Consider the following 19880-nt stretch of genomic DNA (forward strand, 5'->3'; position numbering starts at 1 on the left):
GTTTTTTAAAATGTTTTAATTTTTAATTGTTTAGTTAATTTATTTTGGGGCTGTTTATTTAATTTCTTTTAACTTTTGTATTGTTGTTTTTATTGTTGTTAGCCACCCTGAGTCCTTCGGGAGATAGGGCGGCATATAAGTCCCAAAAATAAATAAATAAATACATAAAATAAAACAACAGGAAACACACACATAAAAAAAATTCCAAGAAGGAATAATATCAAGCAGAACAAAAGAGAAAGAAGAAGAAGTGGGGAGAGCGCAATGGTCCTTGCCAACAGCCTGGTCGAAGAGCCAGATTTTTAGTAAGTTGGGTGGAGGCTATTCTGGCTGACCGCTCCATGGCCCAATTAATCTCCTGCTCCCCATTCACCAGGCATGTGAACAGACCACAACGTTCACCCACAAAGAAAGGAGAAAAATGGCATGCTCTACATAGGGCTGCCCTTGAAAAGCTCCTGTTGGCGCAAAACGCAGCGGCCCGCACAGTTTTGTGCTCAGCTCAGTGTGCCCATGTGTCACCTCACCTCACCTATTTGCTTCCGGGTGCAATTCAAGGTGCTGGGTGTCACCTTGAAAGCCCTTCATGTCTTGGGGCCAGGTTATCTGAGAGACCGCCTCTCGCCAGTCATGTCCACCTGACCCACTAGAGTCGGGAGGCAAGGAATGTTGGGGGACCTATCTGCTAAAGAGGTCCATCTGGAGAAGAGTCTTCTCCGTGGTGGCTCCCTCCCTGTTATTTTGAAGGGCCATCATTTCCCAGTTATATACAGCTGACCCACTAGAGCAGGGAGTCAGAGGATGTTATGGGTCCCCCCCCTTAAAGAGGTCCAGCTGGCGGGACCCAGAAGAAGAGCCTTTTCCATGGTGGCTCCCTCCCTCTGGAACATCATCCCTGTGGTTGAGGCCACTGGGAGGTTTATTGAACAGCCCTCTCCCAACGGGGGGAGGAATACGACATCATCTACCTCCAGTCTACCACACAGTCCTTTCAGTAGTTCCAAGAAGGCTCCACACCCATTTGCACCCCTCAGGTGACCCTGAGGACACAGACAAACCTCCAAGTGACCTCAATGACTCTCTAAAAAGAAGGCAAATGACCAGCTCTCTGCAAGGAGTATAAATCCTTCCATTCCCCCCACCATCCAGTCAGAGATGAAGAAGCTTCTGGGATGAGAAGCGAAACGTCTTCAAAGAAAAACAAGAAAGTCCAGTTGCCTCCTGAAAAAGCATCTTTGGGATCTGAAGTGAGAGGTTTTCTTTCCTGAAGAAGCCAGAGCTTTGCCTGGGGCTGTAGGTCAGCTGAGGGTCCCGTGGCTTTGGGAGACTTCTCGGAGGCAGCCTGTCACTGTGAACTGAACACACCAAACATATCAGAGTTTGATCTACAAAGCAAACGTAATTAATGTCATTTTAGATGTTCAAGCTCCTTTCCAAAACCTACGCAGATGCGCATCCCGGCATTTCGGACAAATCAGAAATGCGTTGCGGTGGAAATTTCGTGAAACGAGGAGGCATCATCAACGGGGCTGAGTGGTACAGCTTTACCGGAGGTAAAACATTTTAGTGGCTTTTTTTTAATACATGTATATAGTCCTGCAAACAGGTTGATGTCTCTTTTCTAAGTGGCCGTAGGAGGAAAACGCCGCGAGAAGGAGGAAGCGGACGTCATCTCTCCGTAAGTGAGCGAGAGAACCTACCACTTAAAAAAAGAGGAGTTACCTCGGTGGAGCCATAGCCATCGAAAAACCCATATGTCTTGCTGGCCGCATTAATGCAGGCATGCATAATTTACAAGGCCCCCGAACCAAAAGACAGTCTGGCTGCTGCATACGCAAGCCTGCGACCAGCAGCATTTCCAACGTCTTGGGCAGGCAGCAAAACCAGCCTCACGATGATCGCAAGTTCCAGTAGGAAACTTTCTGATGACTTTGTAGACCAGTGGTCCCCAACCAATGCTTTGTAGACCAGGGGTCCCCAACCCCTGGTCTGTGGACCAGTAGCGGGCCGCCGTATGCCAACAACCGGTCCACACAAAATAAGCAAAGCCCCATTTGTGAGAAGCAGGCAGCACACAAAACCACGCACTCTCCAGTCCGTGGAAAAACCTCTCTCCACGGAACCGGTCCCTGGTGTCCAAAAGGTTGAGGTCCTCTGTTGTAGTAAAGGTAAAGGTAACGGTTCCCCCGCACATGCGTGCTAGTCGTTTCCGACTCTAGGGGCCGGTGCTCATCTCCGTTTCAAAGCCGAAGAGCCAGCGCTTGTCCGAGGACGTCTCCGTGGTCATGTGGCCGGCATGACTGGACGCCAAAGGCGCACGGAACGCTGTTACCTTCCCACCGTAGTGGTCCCTATTTTTCTACTTGCATTTTTACGTGCTTTCGAACTGCTAGGTTGGCAGAAGCTGGGACGAGTAACAGGCGCTCACTCTGCTACGCGGCACTCGGGATTCGACCCGCCAAACTGCCGACCATCTAGACGCTTGCCTAAAAAAAAGGGACCTTCAACTGGAGGGTCCCCTGTTTGGCTGAGCCTGGGCCACGGCTAGTGCCGTGGGCTGCGTGTTTGCAGCGATCAAGCCGATTCCTGACCTGGCTCTGAAGGCGCTGGGTGTGCGTGTCTGATTTGTGGCATCTGTTCTAGATAATCCTTACTTACGACAGTACATTTAGTGACCCTTCAAAGTTTCAGCGGCTCTTAAAAAATGGGACTTAGGACCGTTTTTTACACTAACATCCATTGCCGCGTCCCGGCGGTTACGTGATCAAAATCCAGACGCTTGGCAACTGACTCATATTTATGAGGGATTGCAGCGTCCCCAGGGGTCACGTGATTTTGGCCTCCGTTGTGCTCATACGCTAAGGGACCACCTGTATACACACTTGGAATCGGGTGTGATTTAAACCAGCCCGAGCTTATTTTTGAATCCTTCTTGAATACCAGTTGCAGTGTAAATTTATTCCCCCATGGTGTGCCCAACGCTCTTTTTAAAACCTAAATGCAAGTAGTCAGAGGATCTTCTACACACCGTGCATTGTTGATGTACAATTTGTAACTCAGCCGTTCAGACGCGTAACTCAGCTGCCCTGATGTGGTAGATTATGTAGCATTATCCGTCCACAACACGCCCTGAAGATCAGGCATGTCCACCCATTCCAGAGCCTTGGTGGAGCAGTGGGCTAATGCCTCCTTAAGTAACACCAGCTGCCTGCAATTAGTGCAGGTTCGAGTCCCACCAGGCTCAAGGTTGACTCAGCCTTCCATCCTTCCCAGGTAGGTAAAATGAGGACCCAGATTGTTGGGGGCAATAAGCTGACTTTGTAATAATGCCGCTTGGGTGTGTGTGTGAAAGCCCTAATAAGCAGGCATATACATAGAATGAAGGCTACTGCTAAGCTTGTAAGCCGCCCTGAGTCTTTGGAGAAGGGCGGGATATAAATGGAATAAAAATAAAAATAAAATAAATAAAATTCTTTAATTTTCATTTGTCTGTGAGCGAACCGTGTAGGCTCCTAATGTTATGCTACTTACAATTCGCAATTGTTTCCTAATTTTATTGTTCCCGTTTAAAAATAGTTTGGATGAAGACATGCTTAAAAGGTATCGATTGATCAGCCGTTTAGTGTGTTGTTTTTTTCTTTTTCCAGGAATGGCAGATTTTAATTATCTCCATACCAACTGTTTTGAAATTACCCTGGAGCTTGGGTGCGAGAAGTTTCCTTTGGCTGATGAGCTGTATAAACTGTGGCAAGAGAACAAGGAAGCGCTTTTGAAATTCATGGAAATGGTACCCCCCCCTTTTTTTTTCCCTTGACCTCTCTTTTCTTCCCGTCACAGACGTCTCCACCAAAACAAGAGTTCGGTTACAGAACAAATTTACAGTCAGTGGGAACAGAACAGAATATGGAAAGAATAGAATATGAATAGGAGAGGACAGGACAGGACAGAACAGAATATGGAAAGAATAATAATAGAATAGAATAGAATAGAATAGAATAGAATAGAATAGAATAGAATAGAATAGAATAGAATAGAATAGAATAGAATAGAATAGAATAGAATAGAATAGAATATGGGATGGAATAGAATAGAATAGAATAGAATAGAATAGAATAGAATAGAATAGAATAGAATAGAATAGAATAGAATAGAATAGAATAGAATAGAATAGAATAGAATAGAATATGGGATGGAATAGAATAGAATAGAATTAGAGAATAGAATAGAATAGAATAGAATAGAATAGAATAGAATAGAATAGAATAGAATAGAATAGAATAGAATAGAATAGCTTGTAAGCCGCCCTGAGTCTTCAGAGAAGGGCGGGATATAAATGGAATTAAAATAAAATAAAATAAAATAAATAGAATAGAATATGGGATGGAATAGAATAGAATAGAATAACAGAATAGAATATGGAAAGAATAGAATAGAATAGAATAGAATAGAATAGAATAGAATAGAATAGAATAGAATAGAATAGAATAGAATAGAATAGAATAGAATAGAATAGAATAGAATAGATAGAGAGTGTGGAGCCTTCTTGGAACTGTTGAAACGACTGTGTTGTATTTAAAAGACAAAGGCCACTCTTTCGAAGAGAGCAAAGTCCACATTTAGGACAGAGAGGACCGCTGCTTTGAAGGAGGGGTCAAAGAGGCCATCTAGGTCAAAATCGAACAGCCCTCCCTCAACAGAGGGGGAGGGATACGACATCATCTATCTCCAGTCTACAACAAAGTCCTTTCAGCAGTTCCAAGAAGGCTCCACACCCACTTGCACCACTCAGCTGACCCTGAGGACACAGACAAAGCTCCAAGTGGCCTCAATGACTCTCTAAAAGGAGGCAAATGGCCAGCTGTCTGCAAGGAGTATAAATCCTTCCATTCCCCGCCATCCAGTCAGAGCTGGAGAAGCTTCTGGGATGGGAAGCGAAACGTTTTCAAAGAAAAAAAAGGAATTCCAGTTGCCTCTTGAAAACACACCTTTGGGATGGACTTCATATGATTGTCCACATAATATTTCCTTGTTTTTGCTGCCCTAAAAATAGAAGCATTTGTAGGGACTCGGGAAGGACATCCATCTTCCTGGATCTCAGTCTGTTTTCTCTGGTGGGCATTTTCACGTATCTTACTGTTAAATAGTGGGTTCTTTGGTGCAGGAATGAAGACACGAAGCTGAGTACAGGATAACTCATACTTTTATTCTTGCCGGAACCGTACTGAGGCAAAAGCTGCAACCAACCGCAATATATAGTCTAGCCCCTAGGTGGCAGCCAATAGGTTTGAATCAATCAACCATTGCCGCCTGGGGATAGCCAATTGCAGCACAGGAGACTGGTAGTCTGGGTTGCTGGAGAGCCCTTAGCTGCTCCAGCAACACATGTGGTGTATCACAAGAGCCCAGTACATAACACTTACCTAATAAGTTCTGTCTGGAGGTTCTCCTCTGAGAGCTTTTTGAGTGACCAGCCCAGCTGAATTTTCTAAAAAAGACTCAGGTGATCAGAGCAGGAACAGCCATCAATTCCACCAAAGGGACAAGAGACCATCTTTCCTAAGTCCCCAGCACTGTGGTCTCTTTCTCCCGGAACCTGTTTTTTTCAGGTAGTTGAAAAGCTTTCTGTAGCCACAAATCCGGCTCGTACTTTTACCCTTAAATAAAATTGGATTCCCTTTGGTTTTAAGCTTGTCTTCAGCTAATCTGTTCCGTAAATCCAAGTGGAAGTGGATTACGTCTACTTGAAGCCTCTGAGAGGGGGTGGGGGGAAATCCTATATTAGCCATGACTGTGCCAACCCCACTTCTATTGTTTATAGTCATCAGCTGTTATCCCCCCCAGCCCTGACCTCACTTCCCCAGGGAAAAATCAGACTTAAACGCAACAAGATTAAGCAAAAGGATCACACGGGCTCATTTCACACCCCCTTGTTCAAATGGCTTGCCTCTTTTCTTTTCTTTTTTCTTCCTTTTTTTCCCCCCATTGCCCTAGAGACAGGGACGTTTTGTGCGCGTTGATATAATCTTCAGCTGGCAAAATTTGCAGGCAGTGCCAATCTTGCCAAAAAAGACTAGGGGCCTGGCAAGGACGAGACAGAATCTCCCCTGCACTCATAATGTCCCAAAAGTGCTTTTTCAGGAGGCAAACGGCTTTGTTTTTCTTTGAAGATGTTTTGCTTCTCATGGTGAGGAATGGAAGGATAGGTGCTGCCTATTCTTTGATATCATCCAGATTTCTTCTGCACCCTTCAGAGGTCAGCAAAAAAGGGGAAGCATCACCCCCCCCCCAATTGCAAATCTAGTCCATTTGTGAGTGTGGCGAAAGGAATCTTGTCATTCTTGGCTGTTCCCAGGTGTTTCTGAAAAGGGAAACCCCAAGCAGATACACCATTGAGCAACTAATCCCTAGTTTAACCAGTGGCCGATGTTGCTCATCTATATCAGGGGTCTTCAGACTTGGCCCTTTGATGACTTGTGGTTTTCAACTCCCAGAATTCCTCAGTCAGCCATTTTGATGAATCTGTGGGCTTGGATCCAAACCAGGGGTCTTCAAACTTGGCCCTTTGATGACCTGTGGACTTCAACTCCCAGAATTCCTCAGTCAGCCATTTTGATGAAACTGTGGGCTTGGATCCAGACCAGGGGTCTTCAAACCTGGCCCTTTGATGACTTGTGGACTTCAATTCCCAGAATTCTTCAGTCGGCCATTTTGATGAAACTGTGGGCTTGGATCCAGACCAGGGGTCTTCAAACTTGGCCCTTTGATGACTTGTGGACTTCAACTCCCAGAATTCCTCAGACAGCGTGCCTGACTGAGGAATTCTGGGAATTGAAGTCCACAAGTCATCAAAGGGCCAAGTTTGAAGACACCTGATCTATATTATATCATCTAATTTTTTTGCTAGTAAAAACAGCAAGGGAATATATACAGTATATCACAGCCATTTCTTTAGCATTAATGAACTAGAATTCACAAAATTCTGTCATTAAATCGGTTGGGCAGTCAAGGGAAATCCACATAACCTCTTAGAGCAGCAAGTGGACGCTGGGCGTGAAGAGAAATGAGGAAGGAACATAAAAGAATCACGACTTAATCACGTTCTTCCGATTCTGGGCAGGTTCACCGTGGCATAAAAGGAATTGTATCCGATAAATTTGGAAACCCAATCAAGAACGCCCGAATTTCGGTGAAAGGCATCCGGCATGATATTCTTACAGGTAACAAATTTGGAGTAAGCAAACTTTTGGATTTAGATTTTGTGTCCCCCACCCCCCGGCCACCCTCTGGAATGTTACGCAATCTTTCGCCTGGAAAGCAAAATATTGTGTTGATTGATCCACATATTTGCATCCCAACTTGTTCTAGTTACAAAAACAGTAAATTTTACCATTGCAAAACGGGGGGGGGGGGGGAGCAACCGCAGAATTAAAAGACATTCCAGATATAACTTATATTAGTATCTCCAGTAATCCACTAATGCAGACCTCTCTTGATGAGCACATTTGAAAACTTCAAGCAGCTTCATTTAAGGATTTAAGCCCCTGTCTGGAGCCAACGCAGAGTTCTCTCTAATATCTCATTACACAGTGTTGTTCCCTTCTTTGTTGATGAGCAAATTATTTAAGTGCACTTTCAGCCTTGGATAATGTTCTACACCTTTGAACTCTTACTAACTGATTTACGGGCTTTACAGCGAGTCCTTGATTTATGACCGCAGCGGAGCTCAACAGTTATGCCGTTAAGTGAGACATTGCTTGTGAGTTTTGCCCCATTTTACGACCTTCCTTGCCACAGTTGCTAAGCGGATCACAAGTTAGTAACCCCGGCTGTTAAGAGAATCTGGCTTCCCCCCCCCCCCCGATTAAAGTGGCTTGTCGGAAGGTCGCCGAACGGGATCACATGATCTTGGGACACAGCGACGGTCACAAATAGGAACCAGATCCCAAGCATCCGAATTTTGATGGCGTGACCCTGGGGAGGCTGCAAAAGCCGCAACTTTGAAACACGGTCCTCGGTCCCCTTTTTCAGCGCCCTTGTAACTTTGAACGGTGGCTAAACGAACCGTCATAAGCCAAGGAGCAACCTGTATTTTAGCCACCAGGGTGCCAAGCAGATTTTTTTTAAAAAAACAAAGGTTTTATTAATTTTCTATTTTCGTAAACGAGTGCTCAATAGGCGTGCGTGACGACTGAGTCCGTCAGTAATTCAGGGATACACACAAGCAGAATTTCAAAGAAGAAAGATGGCTAGTTAAAAGTTAGGAGGAAAGTTAGCCCGGAAGTTCAAGTTGGACTATCCCTGTCCTTTAAATTGAGATGGTTGTTTTGTTTCGTTCTTTTAGCTGAGGACGGAGATTACTGGAGACTTCTGCCCCCTGGCACGTACATCGTGAGTGCCCAGGCCAGGGGCTACAGCAGAGTCCTGAAGAAAGTGACTTTGCCTGCAAAGATGTTAAGAGCTGGTCGGGTGGATTTCATCCTGCAAGCCCTCGACGGAAAGTTTAGAAAACTTCCCGCTAGACGAGCATATGACCCCCTGGAAGACTTTGATCCTCATGCCCAGACAGAGCTAAGGAAGAACGAAGAGCGATCGGTCGGGCCAAGGGAGAGACCTTGGTGGTGGCCTTATTTCAGTTCTCTGAATCAGCAGAAACCTTTGTGGTTGCTGAAGCAGAGCTGAACAATTTTATTCTGCGCCCGGTCACTGCTACGCTGGTAGTTCACAGTGGCGTTTCCGTTGCAAACCTGGCCCGGAAATGGAATGGGAATGGGACTCTGTTGACCTAACGTGGCTTCTCTTCTCCTTTCCTGCATTTTTTTTCTCCTCTGCATTAAAATTTGCTACCTATTAAAATTTAAAACAGACAAACAAAAACCCCGATGTAGCGGTTGTTTCCTCATTACGGCGTTTCCCTCCTTCCGATGTTGTTAGCCGCCAGGCTGATTATTTCTCAACGGCCAGAGGGGTGCTTTAAAGTTTGCGATCCCTTTTGGCACGTCCAGTCTTTCTCCCTAAGACAGTCTGCAATGAGCGAAGGAGGATGCTAAATTTTGATGGAAATAGTCTGTGGGGTCATTTTAGAACTTTGGTCCAGCAGAGATGGATCAGGAAAAGGAAAGGGCAAATGCAGTAAATTGTCTAAGGAAAACGTTAACCCCGTCTGGGACTTTAGGGCAGAGGTTCCCCAACCTTTGGGGCACCAGGGACCGGTTCCGTGGCGAGAGTTTTTTCCGCGGACCGGAGGGGGCCTGGTTTTGTGTGCTGCATGCATCCCGCGGATGGGGCTTGGCTTGTTTGTGCGAACCGGTTGCTGGCATGCTGCAGCCCGATACCGGTCCACGGACCAGGGGTTGGGGACCCCTGCTATAGGGAACAAAAAAGCCACTTTGTGCTGTAACAAAGCAGAAATGTCAAGGTAAAATGCATGGCAAATCTTTGCTGCCGTATGTTGTGAGGGACACCAATTTAGACGGCTAATTGAAATGCCTTTTCCAACAGACCTCAGTCTTAGAGGTCAGCCACCCTTCAAGTAGTGGTTACTGTGAAGCAGACAGTAGTAAGGGACATTGTTGCCATCTTGAATTTCTGTCTTAATATCTTTTGTCAGGGAATGACGCAGTGGCTGTCCAAATGAAGTCAGAGACGCTGACACGAACTTGTAGTTTCATATAAATAAATATATTTTACACCGCTATATTACAGCAAACAAGATAGTCAGACACACAGGAAAATAATGAGGGAAATTACAGAAGACGCATCTAAGGAGATTCTCCCTCATCCAGGTCATGGTTGTCCCAAAGGTGCTTTTTCAAGAGGCAACTGGACTTCCTGTTTTTTTTCTTTGAAGATGTTTCGCTTCCCATCCCAGAAGTTTCTCCAGCTCTGACTGTTTGGTAGGGAATGGAAGGATTTATATTCCTTGCAGAAAACTGGTCATTTGCATCCTTTTAGAGGGTCGTTGAGGCCACTTGGAGGTTTGCCTGTGTCCTCAGGGTTACCTGAGTGGTGCAAGTGGGTGTGGAGCCTTCTTGGAACTGCTGACAACACCGTCCTTTCCGTAGTTCCAAGAAGGCTCCTCACCCATTTGCACCACTCAGGTGACCCCCGTGGACCTAGATTAAACCTCCAAGTGGCCTCAACGACCCTCTAAAAGGATGCAAATGACCAGCTGTCTGCAAGGAATGTAAACCCCTCCATTCCCCACCATCCAGTCAGAGCTGAAGAAGCTTCTGGGATGAGAAGCGAAACAAGAAAGTCCAGATGCCTCGTGAACAAAAAGCACCTTTGGCAGACAGCACACAGAAGAAAAAGGCGGGGAAAAAAGGGGGAATTCCCCCTTCACAGCCACAGCAACTAACCACAGCACAGATTGCCAGTGGCGTAGCGTGGGGGGTGCAGGGGGGGCGGGCCGCACCGGGCGCAACATCTGGGGGGGCGCGCTCGCACTGAGCTGCTCAGGGAGCCCCAAGGGCTGCACAGAGTCGGCTTGGCTCCGCTCTCGAGCTGCTCTTTCTTGCAAAGCGAAACGAGTCCGGCAGGTGAGATGGGCGGCCACATAAACTGAATAAAATAAATAGAAGCGCCCAACTCTCCACCCAGGCTCAGGCCAACCGCAAGCGCCCCGCAGGCGCCCCGGCAGGCTTGGCCAAGCGAAGACGGACCCGCCGGCCGGCTGGCCTAGCTTCGTGCGCATGCGTGGCTTTATTTAGCGGGGCTCACGTGCGAGCTTGAATGCAGCGGCTCTTGCAGGTCGGAGCCCCGCCCAGCCGCCCTCGAGAGGGACCCGGAAGCATCCCGCATGCGCGCGACTCTTCTTGGAAAGTCTACGCCGCTGCGGGGCGCGTCTTTTCGGCGGTGCCATGACGTCACCGGGTTAGGGGGCGCAAATTGCCCCGGGTGCTGACAACCCACGCTACGCCACTGCAGATTGCCTCAGGCAGGCACTATTAGCTCTAACTGTGTTTTGGCTCATTGTTCCAGCTACTAAATTTAAACATCTTATTTCCATGCTGCAGGGGGACTGTCCTGTCTGAAAAACAGACTCCCACACTCTTCTTCACATGTCTGGCCAAGTCCTCCCAGCTACAGAATATATTTTTAGTGATTTATACACGCCCAGTGTCGGAATTCTCCTTCCCTTTGTGTTTCTCCTGGGCTGTCTTCTCTCTCCTTGGCCCTTGCCTTTCTTTCCTTTTCTCCCCCTTCCCTTTTCTTCTCATCGAAAAAAATAAATAAATAAATAAATAAATAAATAAATAAATAAATAAATAAATAAATAAATAAGAGTGTCAACTGGTCCTTCCTCTGGCCAGGGTTACTTCAGGCTAAAACTGCATCCAGCTGCCCATTACTGAAGGCTTCCGAATTGCTGGAGTCCAGCCCAATTTGCTTTTCCTTCTCCTCCACCACTACGTCTTTTGGGCTTCCCTGAAAAAGGACTTCAGCATGAGTCTGAAAGCTCGGAAGAATAAACCTCTGGTTCCAGGGGCCGATCCAGATTGGATCCTGCAGGGTTATCCCAGGACATGTACGTTCGCCTTCATTCATACGTTTTTAGCCTTCAGGGATTTCCCACCCACCCCTCCTTAGGTGATCAAACTTGGCGTCTCAGCCTCCACGACTTGAATGGCTCCATGTCATTTGTCAAGGTCCATTTTATACTTGTCATGAGTGCAATGAATTGTGCGCGGAGAGCAGTGTCCGTGGAGAGCGTTCGGCGTTGCCCGAGTGCTCGGAAAACACCAATTCCCCAAAGTAGAAACCTAACTTGGCCAAGCACATCTGGATCCCATACACCCTGCCAGAAATAAAGCTTTGCTTGAAATGAATACCATGTGAACTTCTGCACGGACCACAACCGTCACCGGCAAGCACCTTGGTTGAGGAAAAAAAAAACCACCCCCCCACCCCCCAATTCTTCTCAACTTAACCCAAACAGGTGGGGTTTCCCAGGCTTGGAAGGACACAGGTCAACTGCCAGAGAAGGAGAAAGTCCAGCTGGCCGCAAGATGTAGTGGAGAGCCGAAGGGCAGGAGAAGCAGGAAGTAGCCCCCCACCCCCATGGTCCCCTGCATTTCCAGCCAGGTCAGCAGCCCATCTTGAAGAGATTAAGGTGGCGTTTGAAGGAAGCCAAGCAGAGGCGAGCAGCATTGGAGACAGGATCAAGCACGCGTAGCTTGGTGCCACCAAATGCTGGGATTTAAATGATGTGGGAAGACTTAGCAGTGACCTGGAGATATTCATAAAGCATCTCCTGAGAGGTCCACGCTGGGCTCAACCTGGCAGCACAAGTTCTTCAAAATGTTTCCAAAGTGACCTGTGGCAACTGATTGTTCATTTGCAGTTTGTTCTCTGCTCTGTTACTCATCTGTACTTTCAATACAGGGACACTGGGCTCCATCAAAATGAAATTCAGTGGTGGGGAAAAAAAAAGTAAGGTTCTACATAATAATAATAATAATAATAATAATAATAATAATAATAATAATAATAATAATAATAATAATAATAATAATAATAATAATAATAATAATAATAATAATAATAATAATAATAATAATAATATATTTGTATACCGCCCTTCTCCCGAAGGACTCAGGGCGGTGAACAGGGCAAACATATAAAAACACAAGAATACAAACATTAAAAGAGATTAAACAGGTGCCCAGAAGCTAAGAACAATGAATTAAAATACATTAAAAAAAATATTAAAATCTAAACCCATCACCCATCAGGCCAGGCCGGCTTGTTTGAACAAGTAGGTCTTCAGATCACGTTGGAAGGAGCGAAGGTCGGGCGCCGTCCGGAGCTCAACCGGCAAACGGTTCCACAATTCCGGCGCGCCCACAGAGAAGGACCTCTCCCTGGGGGCCACCAGGCGACATTCTCTGACCGGTGGCACCCTGAGGAGGCCCTCTCTGTGGGAGCGCACTGGGCGGAGGGAAGTTGATGCCGGCCGCAGGTGATCCCTAAGGTACTCCGGACCCATGCCATGTTGGGCTTTAAAGACCATTACCATCACCTTGAATCTCACCCGGAAGGCAACTGGGAGCCAATGCAGCTCAGGGAGCATGTGCGCCGTTGCCCCAGTCCCAGGCCTTCAGCTGGGTTTTATAAAACCTTTTCACTTTAGGCCTCCGTCGCCGTGTGCAAAAAAAAAAAGGTTCAATCAATCAATCAATTTCAACTTCTCGCGGGGAAAAAAAGATCTCGGAAAGTTAGAATGGATTGATTGAACATTTTAGTCCCACCCAGTCTGCCATTACCACCACAGCCACGCCCACCCAATGGGCCACACCCACCCAGCACCCAACAATACATAAGTGGGTTTTGGGTTGTAGTTTGGTCTCTTAAAAGGTTTGCCATCACTGGTATAGGTGGTCCCTGGCTCAATAGTAGCAACTGTGAGAGGGATCTTGGAGGCCTAGTGGACGGGCACTTAAATACGAGCCAGCTGTGTGCTGCAGCTGCCAAAAAAAGCCAATGCAATCTTGCTTGCATCAACAGAGGGATAGAATCAAGATCGTGTGATGTGTTAATATCACACTATAATGCCTTGGTAAGAGCACACTTGGTATTCTGCATCCAGTTTTGATCACCACGATGTGAAAAAATGTAGAGACTCTAGAAAGAGTGCAGAGAAGAGCAAGAAAGATGATTAGGGGACTGGACTGGAGGCTAACACATATAAAGAACGGTTGCTGGAATTGGGTATGTCTAGTTTAATGAAGAGAAAGACTAGGGGTGACATGATAGCAGTGTTCTAGTATTAGAAGGAGGAGGGGGGGGGGGTTCAACCTATTTTCCAAAGCACCCGAAGGCAGGACAAGAAGCAAAGGATGGAAACTAACCAAGGAGAGAAGCAACCTAGAACTAAGGAGAAATTTCTTCACTGTGAGAACAATTAACCAGTGGAACAACTTGCCTCCAGAAGTTGCAGATGCTCTGAAACTAGACGTTTTTAAAAAGAGATTAGACAACCATTTTTATAGGGTTTCCTGCCTGGACAGGGGGTTGGACTAGAAGACCTCCAAGGTCCCTTCCAACTCTTTTATTCTGTATTCTGCATATCTATCAAATAAAAGAGACTTTGGGTTCCTGACTGTAAACATTTAAGGCCAAATCAAGATTACGGGCATCTGAAAAACACACATTCATATCTTTTGCCCTAGGGAAATACCAAGCGTGCAAAGTTAATAATCTGGGGAAAACTTTGCCATTTGTCATTTTAAATAACTGCTTTTTAGAAGTAAAAAAAAATAGTTTCATCTTGTCGGGAATGGCCTCCGAGAGATGACTAATAAATTGCCCACTTTGCAGTTATCTTGTGTGAGCAGAAATACAGTGGTTTATAGAATAAAGTTGAAGACAAACTAATTTCATTGTTTGTGAATTAATTCCAATGTACGTACCCTATTACAAATTTTAACAAAGCATTATGGTGTACTGTAAGAGCTCTGGCAAAAATGAATTCCTGATACGCACGTACCCCTAGATAGAAAAAAAAAGATTCCTAGTAGCGTTACAATTTTATTGACCACTTAAGGGGAAAGATTATTCCGAGAAGACCAAAAAAAAGTCACAAAGCAGTAAAAGGTAGTAAAATAGACGGAACACTTTTCATTATCCAGTTAATAAATTATACATAAAGTCTTCATCGTTATGAACACCGGGGCAATATATTATAAGCAATGGTTTCACCGTTTTCCAAAGAACTGCAACTACTTTCTCCACCAGTAGAGGGCGCTCTGGCACAAAGACTCTTCCTGTCTATTCCCCCCCCCCTCTAGTGATTAAGAAAAGACGCAGCTTCATGGGCAACTTTGGAGAGAAAAGCGAGCAAACAAACAAATCTCTGTAGCTTTAATGAATGATAGGTTGTCCAGTGGAGGTTAGGGAAAGTGGCACGCTATGGCTGCAGATGGTTAGTTGGTTGGGAAGGAAGCTTCAGGATCCCGGGAAATGGCTGAAAACAGCTGGGAAGTCTGGAGAGGGAAAGATGTGGTTGGTGTTAGGAGAATAATGGGAAAGCAAGGAAACGACGAGCAAAAAAAAACCTACCCAGAAGTGAAGGAGGGAAGCCTTGGGAAAAGAAAGAGTGGGGAAAGCACTGGGGGGGGGGGAGGGCAGATGGGAAAGATACAGATAATCCTTGTCTTACAACTGGTTGTTTTAGAATTGTTCTGTTAAAGCACTTCATAAAAGGTTAGGCACATCAGCAAACCAGATCCACACCAGGTTCAAGCATACCACTTTATTACATTCTGCCTATAATACAGGAATCTCCCCAGACTGCCAGTCTCAGCTTGGGAACAGATACATAAGGGTCTACGGAGTGTAAGGGAGACTCAGTTCTGGATCTCTTGTGGCTAAGCAAGGACTCAAGGCTAATTCTGCACTTGAGAGTCCCCTCTGCCTGGCTGGGTGTTTACCAACCCTCTCCCCCCAAACACACACACACCCAATAACATGATTGCATTTCGGGAACTTGGCAAACAGTTGCACTATCCCAGGATCACACGAACATGCTTTGCTTTTTTTTTTTTTTGCTGGTTTCCAACAACAGCGGTTGGGAAGAATGGGTCCATTTAACAGCCACTGTGGAAAACGTCACAAAACAGATCTGATGACAGGGATGCCATGGCAAGTTTTCCCACAGTGAGTTGTCCATAGTAAGCTGGTTGCGGCAAGTTGGCGGTGGCGAGTTTGTCCTAGACCCCTTAGCAGCTACTATCCACAAAGCCATATTAAAGTCCGTTCTACATTTACTGCTGGGACTAAAATCCTGACAAAGTACCAAAAACTTCACTTGCCAAATGAATTTGTCATAACGATATGTAGTGTTAACTTTGTGTTAATTTTGCCTTAGTGTTGTGATTCAGTGTCAGCCTGTGCTCCCAGCAGCTGAGTCTGAGGAATCTGAGGAGGAGGAGGAGGAGGAGGGGATTGGAGAGCCTTTGGTGTTGGAGGGAGGCTCTGATGCACTGCAGGACTCTCAGCCTGGCCCCTCCCGTCATGGTCCTCATCAGACTCAGTTGTGTGAGCACAAGGTATTGGACGTAGATGATTCACTGCTGGATCTATTCAGGGACGCTAGGAGCAGGAGGCAATCCAACAGAGTAGAACAGAGAAAGGCAATGAGACAACTCGGTGAGAGGAGGAGAAGGCAATGAGAAGCCACGCCTTGGGACTGCTGATAAAAGGGGAAGGTGTGGGAGGTTCTGGTTGCTGAAGGCAACCGTTTGAAGATCTTCTGCTAGAGTGCTGGTCTGTTATTCCTGTTTAACTCTTGTTTGAACTTTTGGTTTAACTCTTGTTTGAACTTTTGATTTCTTTGTAAATAAATTTGGTTGGGTTTTTTTCAGCCTGTTAACTATAAAAAGGGGTTGTCCCTGACATTCAAACAGGGCCAGTCGTAGGCTGGAACAGCTTAGATGCAAACTCTGTTTCTACATTTAAAAGACAGAGGTCGCTTTTTTGAAGACAGCAAAGTCCACATGGTTTGAAAGAGGGGTCAAAGAGGCCATCAAAATTGAACAGCCCTCATTCAACAGAGGAGGGAGGGATACAATGTCAACTATCTCCAGTCTGCAGCCCTTTCAGCAGCTCCAAGAAGGCCATTTGCACTACTCAGGTGACCCTGATGATACAGATAAGCGTCCAGGTAGCACTAATGACACCCTAAAAGAAGGCAAATGACCAGCTGTCTGCAAGGAGTATAAATCCTTCCCTTCCCCACCATCCAGTCAGAGCTGAAGAAGCTTCTTGGATGAGAAGCAAAAAGTCTTCAAAGAAAAACAGGAAAGTCCATTTGCCTCGTGAAAAAACACCTTTTGGGATAACCAGAAGCTGGATGACTGAGAATCTCCATAGACATACAAATTCCGTGTGCAATAATGAATCAAGTGGATCAAGTGGAGAAAAATCTTCCACGTTTCACGGGGCTTTGCCAAGTATCCAATCCAAAGCCATTGGAGCCCTAATCAGAAGCCAGCTGTTGCACCCCCAGGCTTGATTTGCAGGGGGAGAAAGAGAAGGAATGAAGCAGATCCAGGGCAGCAAAGCTTCGCCTGGTGGACTTTGTCTTGACCTGCCTGCTTAGCCAGTAGCAATTCTCCCTGTTTGGGATGAGGTGAAAGGTTACTAATTAGTAGGAGAAACTAAGAAAGGCGCAAGGCCGAACACTGAGCTGTCATCCCAAATTAATATTCGGCCACTCGTATAGGAGCCACAGTCATCCATGTTTCCTGCAGGTCATTGCGTCTAGCTGCCATCCGAGACAGGGGAATAATAAGGTATTTATTTCTCAGCTCTTTCTGTCAAGACCGTTGCAACTGACAGGCGGAGATTTTTTCAACCGAAACCCATTCCTGATTCTTACACAAAGTGTATTCTTAATAAGTGTCAGACTTATTGTGAAGTCATGTTCGACCCATCATGACCCCATGCACCACGTTCCTCCAGGCCTTCCTGTCCTCTACCATCCTCTGGAGTCCATTTAGGCTCACACCTACCACTTCAGTGACTCCATCCAGCCACCTCATTCTCTGTCGTCCCCTTCTTCTATTGCCCTCAATCTTTCCCAGCGTTAGGCTCTTCTCCAGTGAGTCCTTCCTTCTCATTAGGTGGCCAATGAGATATAGATATAGATATATTGTTGTTAGCTGCGAAGTCGTGTCCGACCCATCGAGACCCCATGCACCACATTCCTCCACGCCTTCTTGTCCTCTACCATCTTCTGGAGTCCATTTAAGTTCACGCCTCCTGCTTCAGTGACTCCATCCAGCCACCTCGTTCTCTGTCGTCCCCTTCTTCTCTTGCCCTCAATCTTTCCCAGCATGAGGCTCTTCTCCAATGAGTCCTTCCTTCTCATTAGGTGGCCAAAGTATTTGAGTTTTAGCTTCAGGATCTGGCCTTCTAAAGAGCAGTCAGGGTTGATCTCCTCTAAGACTGGCCGGTTTGATCGCCTTGCAGTCCGAGGGACTCGCAGGAGTCTTCTCCAGCACTGTAGTTCAAATGTCAACATAGGTGGTTCTAAGTGGAGATAGGCCAATTTAGGTTTCTTTAAATATTACTGATTCACAAGGCTGCCTGGCTTCTCTGGAATTTTCCATGCTGTCTCCTTCACTTGGCTTTGACCAGGCCCCACTTGAATTTCTGAGCAGGGCTGAGTAAACATAAGAGTTCAGAGGAGGCTTCCAAGTTGTTGAGGGGACTGGAAAGCAAGGCCGACAGGACAGGTTGAACGATCTGGGTATCTTTAGCCAGGCTCCACGCTCCAAATGGTTGTGATGTGGGGAAGGGCGGGCCCAGCGCCAATCATCTCAGCCTGCAGAGACAGTAGATTTAGCTAGAGGAATTTCTTGACAACCATAGACAACAATCTGTGTCAGTCTGTGCCATTGGTTGCTTCACTGGAAGCGTTCAAGCAGAGCTGTGGTACTTTAATCAGTCCTGCACCGAGCAGGCAAGGTTGGAATAGGTGACCTCTGAGACCCCTTCCAGCTCTGGGATTCTGTGAACTAATGTATAGAAAATTCCCTTTTTATGATCCTGTGATCACTGAACTATTTGGGGTAGAGTCAGTGTGACTGGATGGAGCTGAGAGTTTACTGAACTTTCAAGGAGTTCGCAGTGAGATATTTTTTCCCCTTTGTGCCCTAGAAGAGAAATATCTGCCCCTACCTAGGATTGAACTCTCAACCTTCTGAGTGGGAGGTGAGCGTCTTCACCTCTAGGCCGCCATGCTGCTCAACTAATGTATAGAAAATAAAGGCAACAAATTAGAATAAGCTAAACTGGGGATGGGGACTGTAGCCAAAAAATTAAAAGACGCTTGCTCCTGGGGGGGAAAGCAATGGCAAATCTAGACAGCACACTAAAAAGCAGAGACATCACCCTGCCAACAAAAGTGTGTATAGTCAAGGCTATGGTCTTCCCAGTTGCAATGTATGGCAGTGAAAGTTGGACCATAAGAAAGGCTGAGCGCCAAAGAATGGAGGCCTTTGAACTATGGTGCTGGAGAAGACTCCTGCGAGTCCCTTGGACTGCAAGGCGATCAAACCAGTCAGCCCTAGAGGAGATCAACCCTGACTGCTCTTTAGAAGGCCAGATCCTGAAGCTAAAACTCAAATACTTTGGCCACCTAATGAGAAGGAAGGACTCACTGGAGAAGAGCCTCATGCTGGGAAAGGTTGAGGGCAAGAGAAGAAGGGGACGACAGAGAATGAGGTGGCTGGATGGAGTCACTGAAGCAGGAGTCGTGAGCCTAAATGGACTCCAGAAGATGGTAGAGGACAGGAAGGCCTGGAGGAACGTTGTCCATGGGGTTGCGATGGGTCGGGCACGACTTCGCAGCTAACAACAACAACAACAACAACAAACTGGGGGGATTCTCTAGATAAGCCAAGAAGGAAAACTAAGTTAGGATGGCTTGGAGGTCTGCACATGCCCGCCAACGTTGTTGCTGTTTTTCCATCTGAATGTTTGAGGATGTCCTTGGATTCCCCTCTCCCCCACTTGTTATTTTGTGATACACACACACACACACACACAGAGAGAGAGAGAGAGAGAGAGAGGCACACCCCTGCAAGAGACTATTTGCTTGGTGTCAAAGAAAAGCGTCAAACTGCATTCAGCCAGCGCAAACGCGCGAACGTCTTTTGTTCTGTATTGTGTCGCTGCTCCCAATAATTATTCTTCTCCTTTCACCCTTGGGAGGCAACATCTGTTGTTTCCCAACGATCAGATTTATGCCAACGTCTTTCCTTGGGCAACATCCTTGTCCCAGTGGTAGGGAGAGTGCTGGCGTATTTTTCAAATGTTTTCTTCCCAGAGTCCTAAAGGGGCAACATGTGTGGTCTTTATCTGCTTCTTGCTCT

General features: G+C 46.3%; 1 protein-coding gene across 1 annotated transcript in view; it reads left to right on the forward strand.

The window, feature by feature from the left end:
- The window catches only part of LOC308670811 (carboxypeptidase Z-like), a gene marked incomplete at its 5' end in the record, with an annotated part of 22695 nt that extends 13877 nt beyond the window's left edge, over window positions 1–8818 (forward strand). The window contains 5 exons of the mRNA XM_081332556.1: window positions 478–627; window positions 1418–1553; window positions 3648–3787; window positions 7118–7217; window positions 8342–8818. Of these exons, the coding sequence (XP_081188682.1) occupies window positions 478–627; window positions 1418–1553; window positions 3648–3787; window positions 7118–7217; window positions 8342–8679 (864 nt within the window). The 3' untranslated portion in view covers window positions 8680–8818. The remainder of the gene's footprint in view (window positions 1–477; window positions 628–1417; window positions 1554–3647; window positions 3788–7117; window positions 7218–8341) is intronic.
- Window positions 8819–19880: the final 11062 nt, after the last annotated feature.

Source organism: Vipera berus (assembly GCF_964194415.1).
Source record: "Vipera berus genome assembly, chromosome: 7".
NCBI lineage: Eukaryota > Metazoa > Chordata > Lepidosauria > Squamata > Viperidae > Vipera > Vipera berus.